General features: G+C 39.3%; 1 protein-coding gene across 1 annotated transcript in view; it reads left to right on the top strand.

Annotated features, from left to right (window-relative positions):
• Positions 1-24809, top strand: part of DNaseII (deoxyribonuclease II) — a 56168-nt gene that overhangs the window by 17071 nt on the left and 14288 nt on the right. The window contains exons 5-7 of the mRNA XM_053792693.2: positions 2261-2458; positions 3600-3705; positions 7228-7360. Coding sequence (XP_053648668.1) covers positions 2261-2458; positions 3600-3705; positions 7228-7360 — 437 coding nt within the window. The remainder of the gene's footprint in view (positions 1-2260; positions 2459-3599; positions 3706-7227; positions 7361-24809) is intronic.

Raw genomic sequence — 24809 nt, 5'->3', positions numbered from 1 at the left:
AGAGTGCAAAAGGAGAGCAGATGAAAGAGTGGGAGAGGCACTGTCAAGAAATTTTAATGAAAATAAGAAAAAATTTTGGAGTGAGTTAAACAAGTTAAGAAAGCCTAGGGAAAGTATGGATTTGTCAGTTAAAAACAGAGTAGGGGAGTTAGTAGATGGGGAGAGGGAGGTATTAGGTAGATGGCGAGAATATTTTGAGGAACTTTTAAATGTTAAGGAAGAAAGGGAGGCGGTAATTTCATGCACTGGCCAGGGAGGTATACCATCTTTTAGGAGTGAAGAAGAGCAGAATGTAAGTGTGGTGGAGGTACGTGAGGCATTACGTAGAATGAAAGGGGGTAAAGCAGCTGGAACTGATGGGATCAGGACAGAAATGTTAAAAGCAGGGGGGGATATAGTGTTGGAGTGGTTGGTACTTTTGTTTAATAAATGTATGAAAGAGGGGAAGGTACCTAGGGATTGGCGGAGAGCATGTATAGTCCCTTTATATAAAGGGAAAGGGGACAAAAGAGATTGTAAAAATTATAGAGGAATAAGTTTACTGAGTATACCAGGAAAAGTATACGGTAGGGTTATAATTGAAAGAATTAGAGGTAAGACAGAATGTAGAATTGCGGACGAGCAAGGAGGCTTCAGAGTGGGTAGGGGATGTGTAGATCAAGTGTTTACATTGAAGCATATATGTGAACAGTATTTAGATAAAGGTAGGGAAGTTTTTATTGCATTTATGGATTTAGAAAAGGCATATGATAGAGTGGATAGAGGAGCAATGTGGCAGATGTTGCAAGTATATGGAATAGGTGGTAAGTTACTAAATGCTGTAAAGAGCTTTTATGAGGATAGTGAGGCTCAGGTTAGAGTGTGTAGAAGAGAGGGAGAATACTTCCCGGTAAAAGTAGGTCTTAGACAGGGATGTGTAATGTCACCATGGTTGTTTAATATATTTATAGATGGGGTTGTAAAAGAAGTAAATGCTAGGGTGTTCGGGAGAGGGGTGGGATTAAATTATGGGGAATCAAATTCAAAATGGGAATTGACACAGTTACTTTTTGCTGATGATACTGTGCTTATGGGAGATTCTAAAGAAAAATTGCAAAGGTTAGTGGATGAGTTTGAGAATGTGTGTAAAGGTAGAAAGTTGAAAGTGAACATAGAAAAGAGTAAGGTGATGAGGGTATCAAATGATTTAGATAAAGAAAAATTGGATATCAAATTGGGGAGGAGGAGTATGGAAGAAGTGAATGTTTTCAGATACTTAGGAGTTGACGTGTCGGCGGATGGATTTATGAAGGATGAGGTTAATCATAGAATTGATGAGGGAAAAAAGGTGAGTGGTGCGTTGAGGTATATGTGGAGTCAAAAAACGTTATCTATGGAGGCAAAGAAGGGAATGTATGAAAGTATAGTAGTACCAACACTCTTATATGGATGTGAAGCTTGGGTGGTAAATGCAGCAGCGAGGAGACGGTTGGAGGCAGTGGAGATGTCCTGTCTAAGGGCAATGTGTGGTGTAAATATTATGCAGAAAATTCGGAGTGTGGAAATTAGGAGAAGGTGTGGAGTTAATAAAAGCATTAGTCAGAGGGCAGAAGAGGGGTTGTTGAGGTGGTTTGGTCATTTAGAGAGAATGGATCAAAGTAGAATGACATGGAAAGCATATAAATCTATAGGGGAAGGAAAGAGGGGTAGGGGTCGTCCTCGAAAGGGTTGGAAAGAGGGGGTAAAGGAGGTTTTGTGGGTGAGGGGCTTGGACTTCCAGCAAGCATGCATGAGCGTGTTAGATAGGAGTGAATGGAGACAAATGATACTTGGGACCTGACGATCTGTTGGAGTGTGAGCAGGGTAATATTTAGTGAAGGGATTCAGGGAAACCGGTTATTTTCATATAGTCGGACTTGAGTCCTGGAAATGGGAAGTACAATGCCTGCACTTTAAAGGAAGGGTTTGGGATATTGGCAGTTTGGAGGGATATGTTGTGTATCTCTATACGTATATGCTTCTAAGCTGTTGTATTCTGAGCACCTCTGCAAAAGCAGTGATAATGTGTGAGTGTGGTGAAAGTGTTGAATGATGATGAAAGTATTTTCTTTTTGGGGATTTTCTTTCTTTTTTTTTGGGTCACCCTGCCTCGGTGGGAGACGACCGACTTGTTGAAAAAAAAAAAAAAAAAAAAAAAAATGAAAATCTTAAATATAGAGTAGCAGCCCTAGTAATTTATCTAAAAAAATTGTTGTAATTTTTTCTTTTCTCTTTTGTCAAGGGTGGCAGTTGCTCCAGAATGATCCATATGTATATGCTTCCAATATGCCTGAGACGCTTTCTTCTCAGTTTTTTGTCTTACTGAAAGTGATACAAGGGGAGAGGCCAGAAGTTTCTCCCTGGTATCGTATTGCAACGCTAACTTCTGTCAGTGGCAAGGTCTTCACCTCCTTTGCAAAATACAAGAAATATGATCAAGGTATTTATAAAGTTTTATTGGCCGGTTTGGAATATTTGCAAGTGGGGATTATGAGGAAAAGGAAGAAAAATAGGTGTAGAAAGCACTTAAGAGTATGGAAAGTTGGTAGCTATTAAATGGAGAATGTGTAGATTGAGAATTAAATACAGTAGGGCCCTTGTATCTGTGGGGGATACATTTCGTGGACCTGCCGTGGATAGCAAAACAACAGTAGCAGACTTTATACATACCTATTATAAAGTTTGTTTTTGATAAATTATGCACAATAAGTGGAGAATTATCACTTTTTCACTGAAGGAAATAACTTCACGGCTTTTCTTAGGCCAGTTTCTCTACTCTTGTGCTTTGGGGCCATTATTATGCAAAATTAAGAGGTATTTTTGGGCCACAGTAAACTGTGGATAACTGAAACCATAGATACCAAATTGGTGGATATGGCGGTTCTACTGTACTGACTCAAAATTGTAATAACGTGATTACAAACAAAATGCAGAATGGGTGGAGTTTGAACCTGTGGTGAGTGTGTTAACCACTCAACCAGCTGGCTTTAATAAGGTATTGTTTCCATGGATGATTTGAGGCCAACTGCTCTACAGTCTGCAAAAAAAAAAAAAAACTTTGGCATGCAACACCAATAAAAAAGGTTTCTCTGATCATTTAGTGATCAGGAAGGATTCATAATATACTGAAAGCAAAAGGCCAGATGACCAGACATTGATGTTTTGTATTTTCTAAGTTCCCTAATATACTTAAATTTGTACTTAAATTTTATTCATTCATTTTCAAACTTTTTTGGTAGCACACTTTTTTGCAGAGATTATACAGCTTATGAACACTTTGATTTAAAATTGCTATGATTATTTAACTCTCTTTTGTAATTTCAGTTGCAATTGTGGTTATGGAAATAAGATAAAATTATAATTGCAGTAAACTTCTGCAATACATTTTTGTTCAGAGATGGAAAAATTTTATATAATTTGTAACTTTTTGGCTTGAATTTGTATAGAAAATAAATGCCTATAAGACTGAAAAAATATAAACATTGTTTTAGATTAAAGGCTAAAGAAAAGCTCTTAAAGAGAATTAGGGAAGTCTTCAAGGTGATTTGGTACTGTATTTTAGACGTCTGATTTTTTTGCAGATTTATACACCAGCCTAGTGGCTCCAATGTTGGAGACAAATATCGTGGTAGAGAGCTGGAGAAATGGACCTCAGCCCCTACCATCTTCGTGTAACACAACATACACGTCTGTACTATTTGTGCTTGTGTTTGCATATACAGTAAATTGATTACATACCTCAAAGATTTGCAATCAGTCTCCCTTCAAGGGTATATGGAGGAGGGGGCTTGATACTGGTGAAAGGCTCTTATTCTAAGAGATTGGAGCTACTTTCCCTATAATGAACTGTTGATCGTTTCCCCATTCTCTGTACACTGGATGAACCATACACAAATAACTCGTGCACGGGAGAAACTTGTGATGACGTTTCAGTCTGTCTTGAGCTATTAACTAGTCACACACTGTGATTAGTCATCACGAGTTTCTTTCTCCTGTGTGCGAATTATTTGTGTTCTAGTCAGGGTATTGTGCTTTTTTGTTCTTACGGAATGAGCCATATAGGTTTAGCAGTTCCTCAAGAATAGAACAAAGGAGTCAGTAAAAAGTGTTTTGATAAGTTACTGAGTTCATTGCAGCACGATGTCTAAAGTTAGTATTTGTTTTCCTTCTGTAGGATGGTGTACAGCCTCTCCTCGTACGTACTCGTTTACCAACTACTTGGACTTACGATACACTCTCTGACCAGTATACGTACCTATATAATGTATATTAGAGCTGATTTCTTCTATTCTGTTTATTACAATATACAGTACACTGCTGTATAAACATTTAAAAATATACTAAAAATGTTATAAATGGTGCAGAGGTGACATTAAAACAATATCAAAGATGGTTGACACAAACCCACTACCATTATAGTATTCTTCTTGTTTAGCAATGAATTCGTTTACCGACGTGGTCTTAGGAACGGAACTCCATTGTTAGATGAGGAGAGGCTGTATTCCTATTCCTTGATGCAAGCATTAGGAAAACATTTTTCTTAGGGGAATTGAAAAGTAGTATTTTAAATGGTCTTAAAGACAATAGGGGAGTTACTAGCATGAAAATGGAAATGTCAGAATAGTGTGAAAACTTATACCAATAAGAAAGAATTATGAAGTACAGGTGCCCCGCTTTACATCATTTTGTTAATGCAGCGGTTTTCAGTTATACCCATTCTTCATTTATTTAGAGTTCCTGCAATAATTATATTCACTCACTATAGGCTAAGAATGAAAATGTTTTAAAGTAAGTAATGTGTGTACTCTCTATGCATTTTTTAGGCTTAGCTGTAAATAGTATATTAACATTTGAAAGTGAAAAAAGGCTATGATTCACTGTACATGATTTTCTCTTTATAGCAGTAGCCTGGAACTTACGTAACCTGCTGTATAAGCAGGGCCCATTTGTATACAGGAGGGCCCCACTTTACAGCACTTTCTTTTACAGCATTTTACTAATACAGTGGTCTTTAATTATATCCATTCTTCACATATTCACACTTCCTATAATAAACATATTTTCCACTCGGTATAAGCTAAGTACAGAAATATTTTAAGGTAAATAATGTGTGTACTGTATATGCATTTTTGAGTCCTAGCACTATTGCTCACTTAACCCTTTCACTGTCCAGACCCCCAATCTGAAACTTGTCCACAGTGTCCAAGAATTTTAAATAAAAATTTTTATTTTTTTTTTAAAGAAATGGTAGAGATTCTTTTTCTGAAGGTAATAAAACAGAAAAATACAAAATTTGATGAAAAAATGACGAAATTACACTTTTGCGAATTTTGCTATATCAGCGATGTTGAGGACTCATTGGGAGATTTTGCCCACTTTGAGTCCTATTTTAGGCCAATTACATTGTTCCAGTTGACCAAATTCTTAGCTATTTCACTAATATGTCTTCCATTTTATTGACTGAGGTCAAGAAATCACCCAGTCAACTATTTCAACTACCCAATCAAGTGATGAGAAATTGGTAATTTGGCCAATTCACACAAATTTCAAAATACAGCCTCTCCTCACTTAGTGACGTACTCATTTGGAAATAAATGGTATAAAATACCGACACAATGGAAATATAAACACATATGCAGCATAATGTGATCCTTTATTGACTACGTTTCGCCCACACAGTGGGTTTTTTCAAGTCACAAACAGAACTACCTGGGGTGGAAGGAACGCGAGTATATATAGTCAGGTTCAGAATGCTGACCTCAGCATTCTGAACCTGACTATATATACTCGCGTTCCTTCCACCCCAGGTAGTTCTGTTTGTGACTTGAAAAAGCCCACTGTGTGGGCGAAACGTAGTCAATAAAGGATCACATTATACTGCATATGTGTTTATATTTCCACGTACTCATTTACTGACGACTTGGACTTACAATGGGCTCTCTGACCAGTATACAAACCTAAATAATGTATATTTCCTTTATTTGGTGTATTACAGTATACAACACACTACTGTATAAACATTTAAAAATACACCAGAAATGTTATAAATGTTGAAGGTTCTTTCACGTTTAACAGATTTACTTTTAAACGATGAAGAAAGGGAGGCAGTAATTTCATGCACTGGACAGGGAGGTATAACATCTTTTAGGAGTGATGAACAGCAGAATGTGAGTGTAGGGGAGGTACACGAGGCCAGAAGTGACATTAAAACAATATCAGTATCAAGGATGGTTGACACAAACCCACTACCATTATAGTATGCTCCTCACTTAGTGACGAATTCATTTACTGACGTGGTCTTAGGAACGAAACCCCGTCGTTAAGTGAAGAGAGGCTCTATTCCATTTTCAAAATAGGGTTTAGAATAAACATTGCAGGCAGTCTTGGCACTAAAATAACATTTCCTCTGTTCATTAGTTATGTTTCCAGGCTTTACACACGAATTCCGTTTTGTTATTTTATTCATACAAAAAATAGAAGATTTAGTGTTATGCAATATTGTAATAATTGTGTAAATAATATCAGCATATTTGTGAGTGCATATTAGACTCACCAGGTGACATGTATTGGATGAGTGATGTGATTTGTTCACTCTTGAACATTGGCAAAAATTGAATATTTCTGTTACTTTGAACTCAATTTCAAGCTATTTTCAATCCTGAAACCAGTCAAAATCATCTCTATTTCTGTATTATATCTTCCATTCTATCAATTGAGACCAAGAAACTGAGAATACAACCATAAAAACCATATGAAAATACATTGCAAAGTTGCCGTTTTAAACCAAAAACAGTTGCAGGATATTTATCACATAGATCCATTCTCTCGTATCTAGGCCCAGATTTACCAGTTACAGTTTATCTGAGTGAGCTGAGCTCATGGCATAGTACTACGGCACTGACAAGTGACCTCAAACCCATAGTACTATGGCATAGTCAGTGAAAGGGTTAATATATGACAGTGTAAACATGTTATCACTTTACAGCAGTAGCCCCTAGAATGTAACCTGCTGTATCAGTAGCACTCTCCTGTACTTACAAATTTTTGGGGTAAAGAAGTTCAAATATTTGTAGGAAGATTACAAGATAAATTCTATTTTTAATGCATTGAATGTTCAGATTTTAAGCTAATAAGATATTATACTCAACAGCTTACTAGAATTATACATTTTACTATAACATAATGGTCTTTCTTTACATACTGTCACAGCGTGGAAAATGTGGAGAGCGTATCGGCACGGGCAGCATCTACCAGCTTCACCACCTCACATGATCACAGCAAATGGGTAGTGACCTCGGAGCCTGATAAACCCTATGTTTGCATTGGTGACATTAATAGAATGGTATGTATTGAAAATATTTATGATCTATTTTTACTCAACTGAAGTACAGTAATGGTTCTTGTATCTGACCCTTCTATGGGCCTAGGAGGAGACAGGATGATAATACAGAGTAATATTTAGTGAAGGGATTCAGGGAAATTAGTTAGCTGGACTTGAGTCCTGGAGGAGGGAAGTACAGTACCTGCACTCTAAAGGAGGGGTTTAGAATATTTGCTGTTTAGAGAGGCATCTAAACTGTTGTATCTGTGTGCCTCTGGCAAGACAGTGATAGTGTGAATGATGGTAAAAGTGTTTCTTTTACGGGTCACCCTGCCTTGGTGGGACACAACCAACATGTTAAAAAAAAAAAAAATTGGATGAAGCACATTATCTATGTGATGGACTTACATATTGAAACAGTTAATTTGTTATTTTTGTGGATGAATAAGAGGGCTACCTGTATTTGTCACCCTCTCTTCAGCATTCTATGTTTTTATTGGCTTTCAATTGAGCCATTGCTTGTTACATTTGGTACTTTTATTGCTTTTCTGAGATTTTCGCAGAACATTTGTGTAAAGGTAGGGCAACCAGTACCGTATCTTAAGGTTATTATTGTATGTATTTTTCAGGTAAGTGTTGTATGTACTTTTGTATGTTTTCTTATGCCTGCATATATTGAGCACTTAATATATAACAGTGTAAAAATGTTATCAGATGTTTTAGATAATGAAAACCGCTTTTTTTTTTCACTCGCCGGTGATTTTTTGTTTACCGCATGGGGGTCGAGAACCTAAGAGCCATACTACAAACAGGGCCCTAACGTAATTGAGTGACAAGTTGAATGTAACTAATAGGGAGCATTGAAATTTTGGTCAAAGCTGCACTCTTCAGGCATTGTTCCTTATATACACGTCTCAGATTCAGTGCCAAATATGAAATTGATTAGTTGAGGTTTAGCCTACAGCATTTGTGATTGAAATTTTTGAATACAGTGGAACCTTGACTTATGAGTTTAATCCGTTCCGTGACCTAGCTCATAACTCAATTTGCTCGTATGTCAAATCAGTTTTCCTCATTTCAGTTAATTGAAATGCCATTAATCCCTCCCAGCAGCAGGACAAAATACAGTGGACCCTCAACCAGCGATATTAATCCGTTCCTGAGAGCTCATCGTTAGTCAAAATAATCGTTAGTCAAGTTAATTTTCCCCATAAGAAATAATGGAAATCAAATTAATCCGTGCAAGACACCCAAAAGTGTTGAAAAAAAAATTTTTTTACCACATGAAATATTAATTTTAATACACACAAACTGAAGATTACATGCACAGTTACATGACACTTACCTTTATTGAAGATCTGGTGATGATTGATGGGATGGGAGGAGGGGAGAGCGTTATCTTCTTACTGTTTAGAAGGGGAATCCCCTTCCATTAGCACTTGAGGCAGCAAGTCTTTTTCTGGGGTTACTTCCCTTGTTCTTTTAATGCCACTAGGACCAGCTTGAGAGTCACTGGACTTCTGTCGCACAACATATCTGTCCATAGAGGCCTGTACCTCTCGTTCCTTTATGACTTTCCTAAAGTGGTTCACAACATTGTCAGTGTACAGGTTGCCAACACGGCTTGCAGTAGCTGTGTCAGGGTGATTATCATCCATAAAGCTTTGCACTTTAAGCCACATTGCACAGATTTCCTTAATCTTAGAAGTAGGCAACTTCTTCAATTTCTCTCTCCCCTCCTCCGAAGCAGTTTCCTCAGGTCTGGCCTCTTGCTGTTCAAGATGATATAGCAGCTCATCAGTGGTTAGTTCTTCACTGTCCTCCACCACCAACTCTTCCACATCCTCCCCACTAACCTCCAACCCCAAGGACTTCCCCAGTGCCACAATGGATTCCTCAGCTGGCATAGGATTCTCAGGGTTAGCCTCAAACCCTTCAAAATCCCTTTTGTCTATACATTCTGGCCACAGTTTTTTCCAAGCAGAGTTCAATGTCCTCTTAGTCACTTCCTCCCAAGCCTTACCTATAATGTTTACACAATTGAGGATGGTAAAATGATCTTTCCAAAACTCTCTTAGAGTCAGTTGAGTTTCTGAGGTCACTACAAAGCACCTTTCAAACATAGCTTTTGTGTACAGTTTCTTGAAGTTGGAAATAACCTGCTGGTCCATGGGCTGCAGGAGAGGAGTGGTATTAGGAGGCAAAAACTTCACCTTAATGAAGCTCATGTCCCTAGAAAGTCGCTCTGCCACATCTGTAGGATGACCAGGGGCATTGTCTAATACCAGGAGGCACTTAAGGTCTAATTTCTTTTCAATTAGGTAATTTTTCACATCGGGGGTAAATGCATGGTGTAACTAGTCATAGAAAAAGTCCCTAGTGACCCATGCCTTACTGTTTGCCCTCCACAGCACACACAAATTAGCCTTGAGGTTATTGTTTTTCCTGAACACTCTGGGGGTTTCAGAGTGATACACCAATAAAGGCTTCACTTTGCAATCACCACTAGCATTGGCACACATCAACAGAGTAAGCCTGTCTTTCATAGGCTTATGTCCTGGGAGTGCCTTTTCCTCTTGAGTAATGTACGTCCTGCTTGGCATTTTCTTCCAAAACAGGCCTGTTTCATCACAATTAAACACTTGTTCAGGTTTCAGTCCTTCACTGTCTATGTACTCCTTGAAGTCCTGCACATATTTTTCAGCTGATTTGTGGTCCGAACTGGCAGCCTCACCATGCCTTATCACACTATGAATGCCACTACGCTTCTTAAATCTCTCAAACCAACCTTTGCTGGCCTTAAATTCACTCACATCACTAGTTGCTGGCATTTTTTTAATTAAATCGTCATGCAACTTCCTAGCCTTTTCACATATGATCGCTTGAGAGATGCTGTCTCCTGCTATCTGTTTCTCGTTTATCCACACCAATAACAGTCTCTCAACATCTTCGAGTACTTGCGATCTCAGTTTCGAAAACATAGTTGCAGTGGAAGGAAGGCGGGGTAGGGGTCGGCCTAGGAAGGGTTGGAGGGAGGGGGTAAAGGAGGTTTTGTGTGCGAGGGGCTTGGACTTCCAGCAGGCATGCGTGAGCGTGTTTGATAGGAGTGAATGGAGACAAATGGTTTTTAATACTTGACGTGCTGTTGGAGTGTGAGCAAAGTAACATTTATGAAGGGATTCAGGGAAACCGGCAGGCCGGACTTGAGTCCTGGAGATGGGAAGTACAGTGCCTGCACTCTGAAGGAGGGGTGTTAATGTTGCAGTTTAAAAACTGTAGTGTAAAGCACCCTTCTGGCAAGACAGTGATGGAGTGAATGATGGTGAAAGTTTTTCTTTTTCGGGCCACCCTGCCTTGGTGGGAATCGGCCGGTGTGATAATAAAATAAAAAAAGTTGCACCTTTGGCAAGAACAGCTTCCTTGATTGCCGTTTTCTTGCCCACAATAGTAGCGATGGTTGATTGGGGTTTATTATACAACCTGACCAGCTCAGAGATATGCACTCCACTTTCATATTTATCAATGATCTCTTTCTTCATCTCCATAGCAATTCTCACCCTTTTTGCTGTAGGGTTGGCACTAGAAGCTTTCTTGGGGCCCATGGTGACTTTATTTTGCAGGTGCAATCACTAAAAAGGCTGTGATAATATGAAATGTTCCAGTTGTATGTTTGGAAGTGACTGCGGTGGCTGGCTGGCTTGTAAACACTGGCACCAAAGGGACAAGTGAGGCGCGCTCAGGCCAAAGTGGACGCGTATGGTACGGAACGAATAGCGCTGGTCGGGTTTTTAATATAGAAACTCTATATTAATATAGCAACTCTATGGCTTATTTATCAATCACAATTCATTAATATGACACAATAAACAGTATAATTAACAGAGAAACATGATACATACTTTAGAATTAATAAAATAGGCCATAAGATAAGATAAGATTTCGTTGGGATTTTTAACCCCGGAGGGTTAGCCACCCAGGATAACCCAAGAAAGTCAGTGTGCCATCAGGGCTGTCTGTTTTAGTTCCATTGGGGTCCTCAATCTTGTCCCCCAGGATGCGACCCACACCAATCGACTAACACCCAGGTACCTATTTGCTGCTAGGTGAACAGGACAACAGGTGTAAGGAAATACGTTGAAATGTTTCCGCCCTGCCAGGATTCGAACCCGGGCCCTCCGTGTGTGAAGCAAGAGCTTTAGCTACTAGGCCAACTTGTTTTGTTTGATTGCTGAAGTTAACTGACACAATTTGCTTTATTTCCATGGAAATCCTCTTTTTCTTCTCAGCACTGTTTTTTGCACTTATTTTCTTAGGACCCATGGTTAGAAAAAAGAAATTTGGCCAGATGACTTCAAAAAAATGCAAGCAAGCACAAGAGAAATGCTCCCATGGTGATGTAAACATGTGGACTCCTTACCGGATGTTTTGCCATCGGCTGCGCCAACCAGTGGCAGCATTCTGAATTATTATTATGTATTATGTTTTTATTATTATTATTATTATTATTATTATTATTATTACATATTATTATAATTATTAATTTAGGGAACTGAAGCTCACTCATTATTATTATTATTATTATCATTATTATTATTATTATTATTATTATTACAGTGGAACCTCGGCTTACAAATTTAGTCTGTTCCGTGACCTTGTTCGTATCCTGATTTGTTCGTTTGCTGAGTCAATTTTCTTCATTTAAATTAATTGAAATGCAATTAATCTGTTCCAGCCTCTCAGGAGGCATGAGAAAATAATGCTAATATCAACTCTATGGCTTAGTTCTTCTTTCTTTCAACACACCGGCCTTATCCCACCAAGGCGGGGTGGCCCAAAAGGAAAAATGAAAGTTTCTCCTTTTACATTTAGTAATATACATGTATACAGGAGAAGGGGTTACTAGTCCCTTGCTCCCGCCATTTTAGAAAATAGAAGAAAACCCAGAGGGGTGTGTATATATATACATGTATATAGGTAGTAGGTTGGTAGACAGCAACCACCCAGGGAAGTACTACCGTCCTGCCAGATGACTGTGAAACAAAAACCTGTAATTGTTTTGCATGATGGTAGGATTGCTGGTTTCTTTTTCTGTCTCATAAACACGCTAAGATAACAGGGATATCTTGCTACTCCTACTAACACTTTGGTCACACTTCACAGACACGCACATGCATATATATATATACATACATCTAGGTTTTTCTCCTTTTTCTAAATAGCTCTTGTTCTTTTTTATTTCTTCTATTGTCCATGGGGAAGTGGAAAAGAATCTTTCCTCCGTAAGCCATGCGTGTCGTATGAGGCGACTAAAATGCCGGGAGCAATGGGCTAGTAACCCCTTCTCCTGTATACAATTACTAAAAAAGAGAAGAAGAAAAACTTTATAAAACTGGGTTGCTTAAATGTGCGTGGATGTAGTGCGGATGACAAGAAACAGATGATTGCTGATGTTATGAATGAAAAGAAGTTGGATGTCCTGGCCCTAAGCGAAACAAAGCTGAAGGGGGTAGGAGAGTTTCAGTGGGGGGAAATAAATGGGATTAAATCTGGAGTATCTGAGAGAGTTAGAGCAAAGGAAGGGGTAGCAGTAATGTTAAATGATCAGTTATGGAAGGAGAAAAGAGAATATGAATGTGTAAATTCAAGAATTATGTGGATTAAAGTAAAGGTTGGATGCGAGAAGTGGGTCATAATAAGCGTGTATGCACCTGGAGAAGAGAGGAATGCAGAGGAGAGAGAGAGATTTTGGGAGATGTTAAGTGAATGTATAGGAGCCTTTGAACCAAGTGAGAGAGTAATTGTGGTAGGGGACTTGAATGCTAAAGTAGGAGAAACTTTTAGAGAGGGTGTGGTAGGTAAGTTTGGGGTGCCAGGTGTAAATGATAATGGGAGCCCTTTGATTGAACTTTGTATAGAAAGGGGTTTAGTTATAGGTAATACATATTTTAAGAAAAAGAGGATAAATAAGTATACACGATATGATGTAGGGCGAAATGACAGTAGTTTGTTGGATTATGTATTGGTAGATAAAAGACTGTTGAGTAGACTTCAGAATGTACATGTTTATAGAGGGGCCACAGATATATCAGATCACTTTCTAGTTGTAGCTACACTGAGAGTAAAAGGTAGATGGGATACAAGGAGAATAGAAGCATCAGGGAAGAGAGAGGTGAAGGTTTATAAACTAAAAGAGGAGGCAGTTAGGGTAAGATATAAACAGCTATTGGAGGATAGATGGGCTAATGAGAGCATAGGCAATGGGGTCGAAGAGGTATGGGGTAGGTTTAAAAATGTAGTGTTAGAGTGTTCAGCAGAAGTTTGTGGTTACAGGAAAGTGGGTGCAGGAGGGAAGAGGAGCGATTGGTGGAATGATGATGTAAAGAGAGTAGTAAGGGAGAAAAAGTTAGCATATGAGAAGTTTTTACAAAGTAGAAGTGATGCAAGGAGGGAAGAGTATATGGAGAAAAAGAGAGAGGTTAAGAGAGTGGTGAAGCAATGTAAAAAGAGAGCAAATGAGAGAGTGGGTGAGATGTTATCAACAAATTTTGTTGAAAATAAGAAAAAGTTTTGGAGTGAGATTAACAAGTTAAGAAAGCCTAGAGAACAAATGGATTTGTCAGTTAAAAATAGGAGAGGAGAGTTATTAAATGGAGAGTTAGAGGTATTGGGAAGATGGAAGGAATATTTTGAGGAATTGTTAAATGTTGATGAAGATAGGGAAGCTGTGATTTCGTGTATAGGGCAAGGAGGAATAACATCTTGTAGGAGTGAGGAAGAGCCAGTTGTGAGTGTGGGGGAAGTTCGTGAGGCAGTAGGTAAAATGAAAGGGGGTAAGGCAGCCGGGATTGATGGGATAAAGATAGAAATGTTAAAAGCAGGTGGGGATATAGTTTTGGAGTGGTTGGTGCAATTGTTTAATAAATGTATGGAAGAGGGTAAGGTACCTAGGGATTGGCAGAGAGCATGCATAGTTCCTTTGTATAAAGGCAAAGGGGATAAAAGAGAGTGCAAAAATTATAGGGGGATAAGTCTGTTGAGTGTACCTGGTAAAGTGTATGGTAGAGTTATAATTGAAAGAATTAAGAGTAAGACGGAGAATAGGATAGCAGATGAACAAGGAGGCTTTAGGAAAGGTAGGGGGTGTGTGGACCAGGTGTTTACAGTGAAACATATAAGTGAACAGTATTTAGATAAGGCTAAAGAGGTCTTTGTGGCATTTATGGATTTGGAAAAGGCGTATGACAGGGTGGATAGGGGGGCAATGTGGCAGATGTTGCAAGTGTATGGTGTAGGAGGTAGGTTACTGAAAGCAGTGAAGAGTTTTTACGAGGATAGTGAGGCTCAAGTTAGAGTATGTAGGAAAGAGGGAAATTTTTTCCCAGTAAAAGTAGGCCTTAGACAAGGATGTGTGATGTCACCGTGGTTGTTTAATATATTTATAGATGGGGTTGTAAGAGAAGTAAATGCGAGGGTCTTGGCAAGAGGCGTGGAGTTAAAAGATAAAGAATCACACACAAAGTGGGAGTTGTCACAGCTGCTCTTTGCTGATGACACTGTGCTCTTGGGAGATTCTGAAGAGAAGTTGCAGAGATTGGTGGATGAATTTGGTAGGGTGTGCAAAAGAAGAAAATTAAAGGTGAATACAGGAAAGAGTAAGGTTATGAGGATAACAAAAAGATTAGGTGATGAAAGATTGAATATCAGATTGGAGGGAGAGAGTATGGAGGAGGTGAACGTATTCAGATATTTGGGAGTGGACGTGTCAGCGGATGGGTCTATGAAAGATGAGGTGAATCATAGAATTGATGAGGGAAAAAGAGTGAGTGGTGCACTTAGGAGTCTGTGGAGACAAAGAACTTTGTCCTTGGAGGCAAAGAGGGGAATGTATGAGAGTATAGTTTTACCAACGCTCTTATATGGGTGTGAAGCGTGGGTGATGAATGTTGCAGCGAGGAGAAGGCTGGAGGCAGTGGAGATGTCATGTCTGAGGGCAATGTGTGGTGTGAATATAATGCAGAGAATTCGTAGTTTGGAAGTTAGGAGGAGGTGCGGGATTACCAAAACTGTTGTCCAGAGGGCTGAGGAAGGGTTGTTGAGGTGGTTCGGACATGTAGAGAGAATGGAGCGAAACAGAATGACTTCAAGAGTGTATCAGTCTGTAGTGGAAGGAAGGCGGGGTAGGGGTCGGCCTAGGAAGGGTTGGAGGGAGGGGGTAAAGGAGGTTTTGTGTGCGAGGGGCTTGGACTTCCAGCAGGCATGCGTGAGCGTGTTTGATAGGAGTGAATGGAGACAAATGGTTTTTAATACTTGACGTGCTGTTGGAGTGTGAGCAAAGTAACATTTATGAAGGGATTCAGGGAAACCGGCAGGCCGGACTTGAGTCCTGGAGATGGGAAGTACAGTGCCTGCACTCTGAAGGAGGGGTGTTAATGTTGCAGTTTAGAAACTGTAGTGTAAAGCACCCTTCTGGCAAGACAGTGATGGAGTGAATGATGGTGAAAGTTTTTCTTTTTCGGGCCACCCTGCCTTGGTGGGAATCGGCCGGTGTGATAATAAAAAAATAAATAAATGTATGTGTAGTGTGACCTCCTAAGTGTAAGTAGAAGTAGCAAGACGTACCTGAAATCTTGCATGTGTATGAGACAGAAAAGAAAAGACACCAGCAATCCTACCATCATGTAAAACAATCACAGGCTTCCGTTTTGCACTCACTTGGCAGGACGGTAGTACCTCTCTGGGCGGTTGCTGTCTACCAACCTACTACCTGGACGGCTTAGTTATCTATCATAATTCATCTAATATGACATAATAAACAATATTAATAACATAGAAACATGATATATACTCTAGAATGAATAAAATAGGCCATAATATGGCATGTGATGGCGACTCCGGCTCTGTTAATGCTACACTTTATCGCTGGTTGGTGCTATGGCCTTGATCGACTTGTGTTGCTTAAGTATCATACATATCGTAGAATCACTTAATCACTGAAGAAGGCACATTCTCCCCTTTCTCTTCCTCCTCCACTTTGGTACTCTGCTTTGAGTTTTTTGTTGAATTCTATAGTCTTTCTCACCTTCTTTACCAAAGGGATGGCACTAGTACAATATTTTACGATGTTTTTATGTGTTTTATGATTGTTCATGGTTCATTAGGTTAAGGAAGCAATATTGTTAGGCTAAGTAAATGCTATTATTATATTTCCCTACAGTATATTTAGGCACCAAAAATTTGTGATTTTTCAACATTTATGAGGTTCTTGATTCCCTAACCCTCACTAATGTGGAGGGAAACCTGTACTGTAATGGAATGGAATATTAGAAATAGTATATGAGGGCCTCTCTTAAACAGCAGGTTAGGTTCTGGGCTATACCTGGAGTTTACCTGGAGAGAGTTCGGGGGGTCAACGCCCCCGCGGCCCGGTCTGTGACCAGGCCTCCTGGTGGATCAGAGCCTGATCAACCAGGCTGTTACTGCTGGCTGCACGCAAACCAACGTACGAGCCACAGCCCAGCTGGTCAGGTACCGACTTTAGGTGCTTGTCCAGTGCCAGCTTGAAGACTGCCAGGGGTGTATTGGTAATCCCCCTTATGTATGCTGGGAGGCAGTTGAACAGTCTCGGGCCCCTGACACTTATTGTATGGTCTTTTAACGTGCTAGTGACACCCCTGCTTTTCATTGGGGGGATGTTGCATCGTCTGCCAAGTCTTTTGCTTTCGTAGTGAGTGATTTTCGTGTGCAAGTTCGGTACTAGTCCCTCTAGGATTTTCCAGGGGTATATAATCATGTATCTCTCCCACCTGCATTCCAGGGAATACAGGTTCAGGAACCTCAAGGTCAGCAATTTCACCTGCCTTGAAAGGTGCTGTTAGTGTGCAGCTATATTCCAGCCTAGATAGAACAAGTGACCTGAAGAGTGTCATCATGGGCTTGGCATCCCTGGTTTTGAAGGCTCTCATTATCCATCCTGTCATTTTTCTAGCAGATGCGATTGATACAATGTTATGGTCCTTGAAGGTGAGATCCTCCGACATGATCACTTACAGGTCTTTGATGTTGGTGTTACGCTCTATTTTGTGGCCGGAATTTGTTTTGTACTCTGATGAAGATTTAATTTCCTCGTGTGTACCATATCTGATTAATTGAAATTTCTCATCATTGAACTTCATATTGTTTTCTGCAGCCCACTGAAAGATTTGGTTGATGTCCGCCTGGAGCCTTGCAGTGTCTGCAATGGAAGACACTGTCATGCAGATTCGGGTGTCATCTGCAAAGGAAGACACGGTGCTGTGGCTGACATCCTTGTCTATGTCAGATATGAGGATGAGGAACAAGATGGGAGCGAGTACTGTGCCTTGTGGAACAGAGCTTTTCACCGTAGCTGCCTCAGACTTTACTCTGTTGACTACTTTCTGTGTTCTGTTTGTGAGGAAATTATAGATCCATCGACCGACTTTTCCTGTTATTCCTTTTGCACGCATTTTGTGCGCTATTACGCCATGGTCACACTTGTCGAAGGCTTTTGCAAAGTCTGTATATAATACATCTGCATTCTTTTTGTCTTCTAGTGCATTTAGGACCTTGTCGTAGTGATCCAGTACTTGAGACAGACAGGAGCGACCTGTTCTAAACCCATGTTGCCCTGGGTTGTGTAACTGATGGGTTTCTAGATGGGTGGTGATCTTGCTTTTTTTTTTTTTTTTTTTTTTTTTTTTTTTTTTTTTTTTTTTTTTTTTTTTTCAACAAGTCGGCCGTCTCCCACCGAGGCAGGGTGACCCAAAAAAGAAAGAAAATCCCCAAAAAGAAAATACTTTCATCATCATTCAACACTTTCACCACACTCACACATTATCACTGCTTTTGCAGAGGTGCTCAGAATACAACAGTTTAGAAGCATACATATATAAAGATACACAACATATCCCTCCAAACTGCCAATATCCCAAACCCCTCCTTTAAAGTGCAGGCATTGTACTTCCCATTTCCAGGACTCAAGTCCGACTATATAAAAATAACCGGTTTCCCTGAATCCCTTCACTAAATATTACCCTGCTCACACTACAACAGCTCGTCAGGTCCCAAGTATCATTCGTCTCCATTCACTTCACTTCCATTGCTTCTTAGGACCCTTTAAAAGATTTTTATGATATGGGATGTTAGTGCTATCGGTCTGTAGTTCTTTGCTGTAAAGCAAAAATTGCTTGAAAGTGAAATGTAGTTTTTTTTTTTTTTAACTTTCAAAGGCATATAAAAGCTTGATAACATGTTTATACTATCACATATTAACACTTTCAGGGTTTCGGCCGTACTAGTACAGCTTACGCGCGAGTGTCCATGATGTACTAGTACGCATAAATTCTAGCGCCTTCAAATCTAGTGAGAGAAAACTGGTAGGCCTACATATGAATGAATGGGTCTATGTGGTCAGTGTGCGCAGTATAAAAAAAATCCTGCAGCACACAGTGCGTAATGAGAAAAAAAAAAACTTTGACCGTGTTTTTGGATTAAAACAGCGACTTTGCACTATATTTTCATATGGTATTTATTGTTGTATTCTAGTTTTCCTTGTCTCATTATATAGAATGGAAGACATATTACAGAAATTGAGATGATTTTGACTGGTTTTACAATGACAAGTACCTTGAAATTGAGCTCAAAATAGCAGAAATGTTTGATTTTTACCAAAGTTCAAAAGTAAACAAATCATGCTAAGCGTCCAATACACGTCAACTGGTGAGTCTAATATTCTTTCACAAGTGCGCCGATATCATTTATACCACTTCTACACTAATGCAGTAGTCTGCATAACAGTAAATCTTATCTTTTTGTGAGAATAAAAATTCAAGTGGAAAGCAAAAGAAATGTAAGAGGGGCATCTTTTGAAATTTGTGTGAAATTGGCAAAATTGCTAAATTCTGTCCACTGTATTGGATAGTTGAAATCGGTAAATTGGTGGGTTCTTGTACTCATTCGATAGAAAAAATGGAGTTCTAGTGAAATAGTTATGATTTTTGTCGACTAGTACATTGGAATTGGCCGAAAATAGAGCTCAAAGTGGGCAAAATCGCCGATGCATAAACATTGTCAAGACCGCTAACTTTGCAAGAGCATATTTCCGTAAGTTTTCCATCAAATTTCATACTTTTGGTGTCATTATGATTGGGAAAAGACTATCTTTTCATAAGAAAAATAATTTTTTTTTTTTTTTTGAAATTTGGGGGACCCTGAGAACAAGTCTCTGAGAGGGCCTGTGGATCCTGAAAGAGGTAAGTGAGCAATAGACCTAGACCTAAAAAAAATGCATATACAGTACACACATAACTTATAATATTTTCGTCCTTAGCTATAGTGAGTGGTGAATATATTTATTGTAGGAAGTCTGAATAAATGAAGAATGGGTATAATTGAAAGCCCATTCTTCATTTAAGTTAAGCAGTGTGTGTACTGTAGATGCATTTTTTTTTTTAGGTCTAGCTCTGTTGCTCACTTAAGTACTGGAAATTTGAAAATATTTCCCAATACTGTATATAATAGATTAAATTCTGAAGATTAGAAACAATTGTACATAGTTGTGATCCTATAACTACTAGCCAAAGTATTGGTATCAGTGGATATCAGCTAATTTTGATGGTATCGATATTTGTAGGGTGGATACGCTGTATAGCCCTTGTGGCTTAGCGCTTCTTTTTGATTATAATAATAATGTAGGGTGGATACAAAAGCAATGTGGCAGATGTTGCAGTTGTATGGAATAGGTGTTAGGTTACTGAAAGCAATTTAAAGTTTTATGAGGATAGTAAGGCTCAGATTAGAGGATGTAGGAGAGAGGAATATTATTTCCCAGTAAAAGTAGGCCTGAGACAGGGATGTGTGATGTCACCATGGTTGTTCGGTATATTTATAGATGGGATTGTAAGAGAAGTGAATGCTCAGATGTTAGGAAGAGGTGTGAGATTAAATGATAAAGAATCTAACACAAAGTGAAAGTTGTCACAGTGGCTTTTTGTTGATGACACTGTGTTTTTGGGAGATTCTGAAGAGAGTTGCAGAAGTTGGTGATGGGTTCACAACTGGAGAGGTGGCACTAATAATGGCGGTAGTGATGGAGGCAGCGGTGATGGTGGTGATGGAATAGCAGCAGCAGAAGCACCATATAGTGACACTTTTGATACCACCATGTGCAACAACATTTGTAGCAAAACACTGAATGTGTACATGAAGGACGACAGTTGAGCTTGACAAATAAATATAATTTTTCTGAAGAAGATACAATGAAGTCCAATTATCAAAAGGTAAAAGGAGGAGGAGGAGGAGGAGAAAAGGGGGGGGGAGAAAAAGAGGGAGGAGGAGAAAAGGGAGGAGGAGAAGAAGACAGGATGAGGAAAAAAGGAAGAAAAATTTGTGTTAAGCACTAATGGCATGTAGGTCATTGGGGAATGGGAAATGGAGGGAGGAGGAGGAGGAGAAGAAGAAGAAGAAGAAAAAAGGGGACAAGGAGGATGAGAAAAAAGACACAAAAGAGGAGGAGGAGAAGTAGAAGCAGAATAAACAGAAGAAAATAAGGACAGGAAGAAAGGAAGGAAAGAAAAGGTAAGAAGAGGTAAGAAAAATAAAGAAAAGAAGGGTATGCTGTTTTGAGAATAGAGAGATGGAGGAGAGAGATTTTGAGCAGGTTTCTGTATATATATTGTGGTAAGAAAGACAGTAAGAGCAGCTCTCAGCTATCTTGTGTGATTTAGTATGAAATAAGTCATACAAAACACCCAGAACTCACCATGTGGAGGTTATGGAAGGAGAAAAGAGAATATGAATGTGTAAATTCAAGAATTATGTGGATTAAAGTAAAGGTTGGATGCGAGAAGTGGGTCATAATAAGCGTGTATGCACCTGGAGAAGAGAGGAATGCAGAGGAGAGAGAGAGATTTTGGGAGATGTTAAGTGAATGTATAGGAGCCTTTGAACCAAGTGAGAGAGTAATTGTGGTAGGGGACTTGAATGCTAAAGTAGGAGAAACTTTTAGAGAGGGTGTGGTAGGTAAGTTTGGGGTGCCAGGTGTAAATGATAATGGGAGCCCTTTGATTGAACTTTGTATAGAAAGGGGTTTAGTTATAGGTAATACATATTTTAAGAAAAAGAGGATAAATAAGTATACACGATATGATGTAGGGCGAAATGACAGTTGTTTGTTGGATTATGTATTGGTAGATAAAAGACTGTTGAGTAGACTTCAGGATGTACATGTTTATAGAGGGGCCACAGATATATCAGATCACTTTCTAGTTGTAGCTACACTGAGAGTAAAAGGTAGATGGGATACAAGGAGAATAGAAGCATCAGGGAAGAGAGAGGTGAAGGTTTATAAACTAAAAGAGGAGGCAGTTAGGGTAAGATATAAACAGCTATTGGAGGATAGATGGGCTAATGAGAGCATAGGCAATGGGGTCGAAGAGGTATGGGGTAGGTTTAAAAATGTAGTGTTAGAGTGTTCAGCAGAAGTTTGTGGTTACAGGAAAGTGGGTGCAGGAGGGAAGAGGAGCGATTGGTGGAATGATGATGTAAAGAGAGTAGTAAGGGAGAAAAAGTTAGCATATGAGAAGTTTTTACAAAGTAGAAGTGATGCAAGGAGGGAAGAGTATATGGAGAAAAAGAGAGAGGTTAAGAGAGTGGTGAAGCAATGTAAAAAGAGAGCAAATGAGAGAGTGGGTGAGATGTTATCAACAAATTTTGTTGAAAATAAGAAAAAGTTTTGGAGTGAGATTAACAAGTTAAGAAAGCCTAGAGAACAAATGGATTTGTCAGTTAAAAATAGGAGAGGAGAGTTATTAAATGGAGAGTTAGAGGTATTGGGAAAATGGAGGGAATATTTTGAGGAATTGTTAAATGTTGATGAAGATAGGGAAGCTGTGATTTCGTGTATAGGGCAAGGAGGAATAACATCTTGTAGGAGTGAGGAAGAGCCAGTTGTGAGTGTGGGGGAAGTTCGTGAGGCAGTAGGTAAAATGAAAGGGGGTAAGGCAGCCGGGATTGATGGGATAAAGATAGAAATGTTAAAAGCAGGTGGGGATATAGTTTTGGAGTGGTTGGTGCAATTGTTTAATAAATGTATGGAAGAGGGTAAGGTACCTAGGGATTGGCAGAGAGCATGCATAGTTCCTTTGTATAAAGGCAAAGGGGATAAAAGAGAGTGCAAAAATTATAGGGGGATAAGTCTGTTGAGTGTACCTGGTAAAGTGTATGGTAGAGTTATAATTGAAAGAATTAAGAGTAAGACGGAGAATAGGATAGCAGATGAACAAGGAGGCTTTAGGAAAGGTAGGGGGTGTGTGGACCAGGTGTTTACAGTGAAACATATAAGTGAACAGTATTTAGATAAGGCTAAAGAGGTCTTTGTGGCATTTATGGATTTGGAAAAGGCGTATGACAGGGTGGATAGGGGGGCAATGTGGCAGATGTTGCAAGTGTATGGTGTAGGAGGTAGGTTACTGAAAGCAGTGAAGAGTTTTTACGAGGATAGTGAGGCTCAAGTTAGAGTATGTAGGAAAGAGGGAAATTTTTTCCCAGTAAAAGTAGGCCTTAGACAAGGATGTGTGATGTCACCGTGGTTGTTTAATATATTTATAGATGGGGTTGTAAGAGAAGTAAATGCGAGGGTCTTGGCAAGAGGCGTGGAGTTAAAAGATAAAGAATCACACACAAAGTGGGAGTTGTCACAGCTGCTCTTTGCTGATGACACTGTGCTCTTGGGAGATTCTGAAGAGAAGTTGCAGAGATTGGTGGATGAATTTGGTAGGGTGTGCAAAAGAAGAAAATTAAAGGTGAATACAGGAAAGAGTAAGGTTATGAGGATAACAAAAAGATTAGGTGATGAAAGATTGAATATCAGATTGGAGGGAGAGAGTATGGAGGAGGTGAACGTATTCAGATATTTGGGAGTGGACGTGTCAGCGGATGGGTCTATGAAAGATGAGGTGAATCATAGAATTGATGAGGGAAAAAGAGTGAGTGGTGCACTTAGGAGTCTGTGGAGACAAAGAACTTTGTCCTTGGAGGCAAAGAGGGGAATGTATGAGAGTATAGTTTTACCAACGCTCTTATATGGGTGTGAAGCGTGGGTGATGAATGTTGCAGCGAGGAGAAGGCTGGAGGCAGTGGAGATGTCATGTCTGAGGGCAATGTGTGGTGTGAATATAATGCAGAGAATTCGTAGTTTGGAAGTTAGGAGGAGGTGCGGGATTACCAAAACTGTTGTCCAGAGGGCTGAGGAAGGGTTGTTGAGGTGGTTCGGACATGTAGAGAGAATGGAGCGAAACAGAATGACTTCAAGAGTGTATCAGTCTGTAGTGGAAGGAAGGCGGGGTAGGGGTCGGCCTAGGAAGGGTTGGAGGGAGGGGGTAAAGGAGGTTTTGTGTGCGAGGGGCTTGGACTTCCAGCAGCCAGCTCAAGGTTTTTTTTCTTAACTTTTTCAGGGTCGAGAGGCCAGTGATGGAGTGAATGATGGTGAAAGTTTTTCTCTCCTCAACTTGTTCTCAGGGTTGATAATAAAAAAAATAAAAAAAAAAATAATAAAAAACTCTGTTTCTGAAGCCAGCTTTTTGTTCTCAGGGTTGAAAATTTTTTGAAAAAAAAAAATATAAATTATTTTTTCTTATGAAATGATAGAGAATCTTTTCCCAATTATAATGACACCAAAAGTATGAAATTTGATTTACAACTTAAGGAATTATGCTCTCGCGAAGTTAGCGGTCTCGGCGATGTTTACGCATCGGTACTTTCACCCACTTTGGGTCCTATTTTCGGCCAATTCCAGTGTACCAGTCAACAAAAATCATAACTATTTTGCTAGAACTCCATTTCTTCTATCAAATGAGTACAAGAAACCACCAATTTACCGATTTCAACTATCCAATAAAGTGGTCAAATGGCAATTTCGCCAATTTCACACAAATTTCAAAAGATGCCAATTTCCAAATAGGGTCCAGAATAAGCAAGACAGACATTCCTGGCACTAAAATAACATTTTCTCTGTTCATTAGTAATGTCCCCAAGCCCCTCTTACATTTCTTATGCTTTCCACTTTGAATTTTTATTCTCACAAAAAATAGAAGATTTACTGTTAAGCAGACTACTGCATTAGTGTAGAAATGGTATAAATAATATAAATGCACTTGTGAAAGAATATTAGACTCACCAATTGACATGTATTGGATGCGTGGCATGATTTTTTTTTCTTTGAACATTGAGCTCAATTTCAAGGTACTTTTCATTGTGAAACTAATCAAAATCATCTCAATTTCTGTAATATGTCTTCCATTCTATAAAATGAGACCAGGAAAATGAGAGTACAACTATAAATACCATACGGAAATACACTGCAAAGTCGCTGTTTTAAACCAAAAACACGGTTGGAGTTTTTTTTTCTCATGCACTGTGTGCTGCAGGATTTTTTTTTATACTGTGCACACTGACC

Source organism: Cherax quadricarinatus, chromosome 81 (assembly GCF_038502225.1).
Source record: "Cherax quadricarinatus isolate ZL_2023a chromosome 81, ASM3850222v1, whole genome shotgun sequence".
NCBI lineage: Eukaryota > Metazoa > Arthropoda > Malacostraca > Decapoda > Parastacidae > Cherax > Cherax quadricarinatus.
This window is presented reverse-complemented; position numbering and strand designations above follow the sequence as displayed.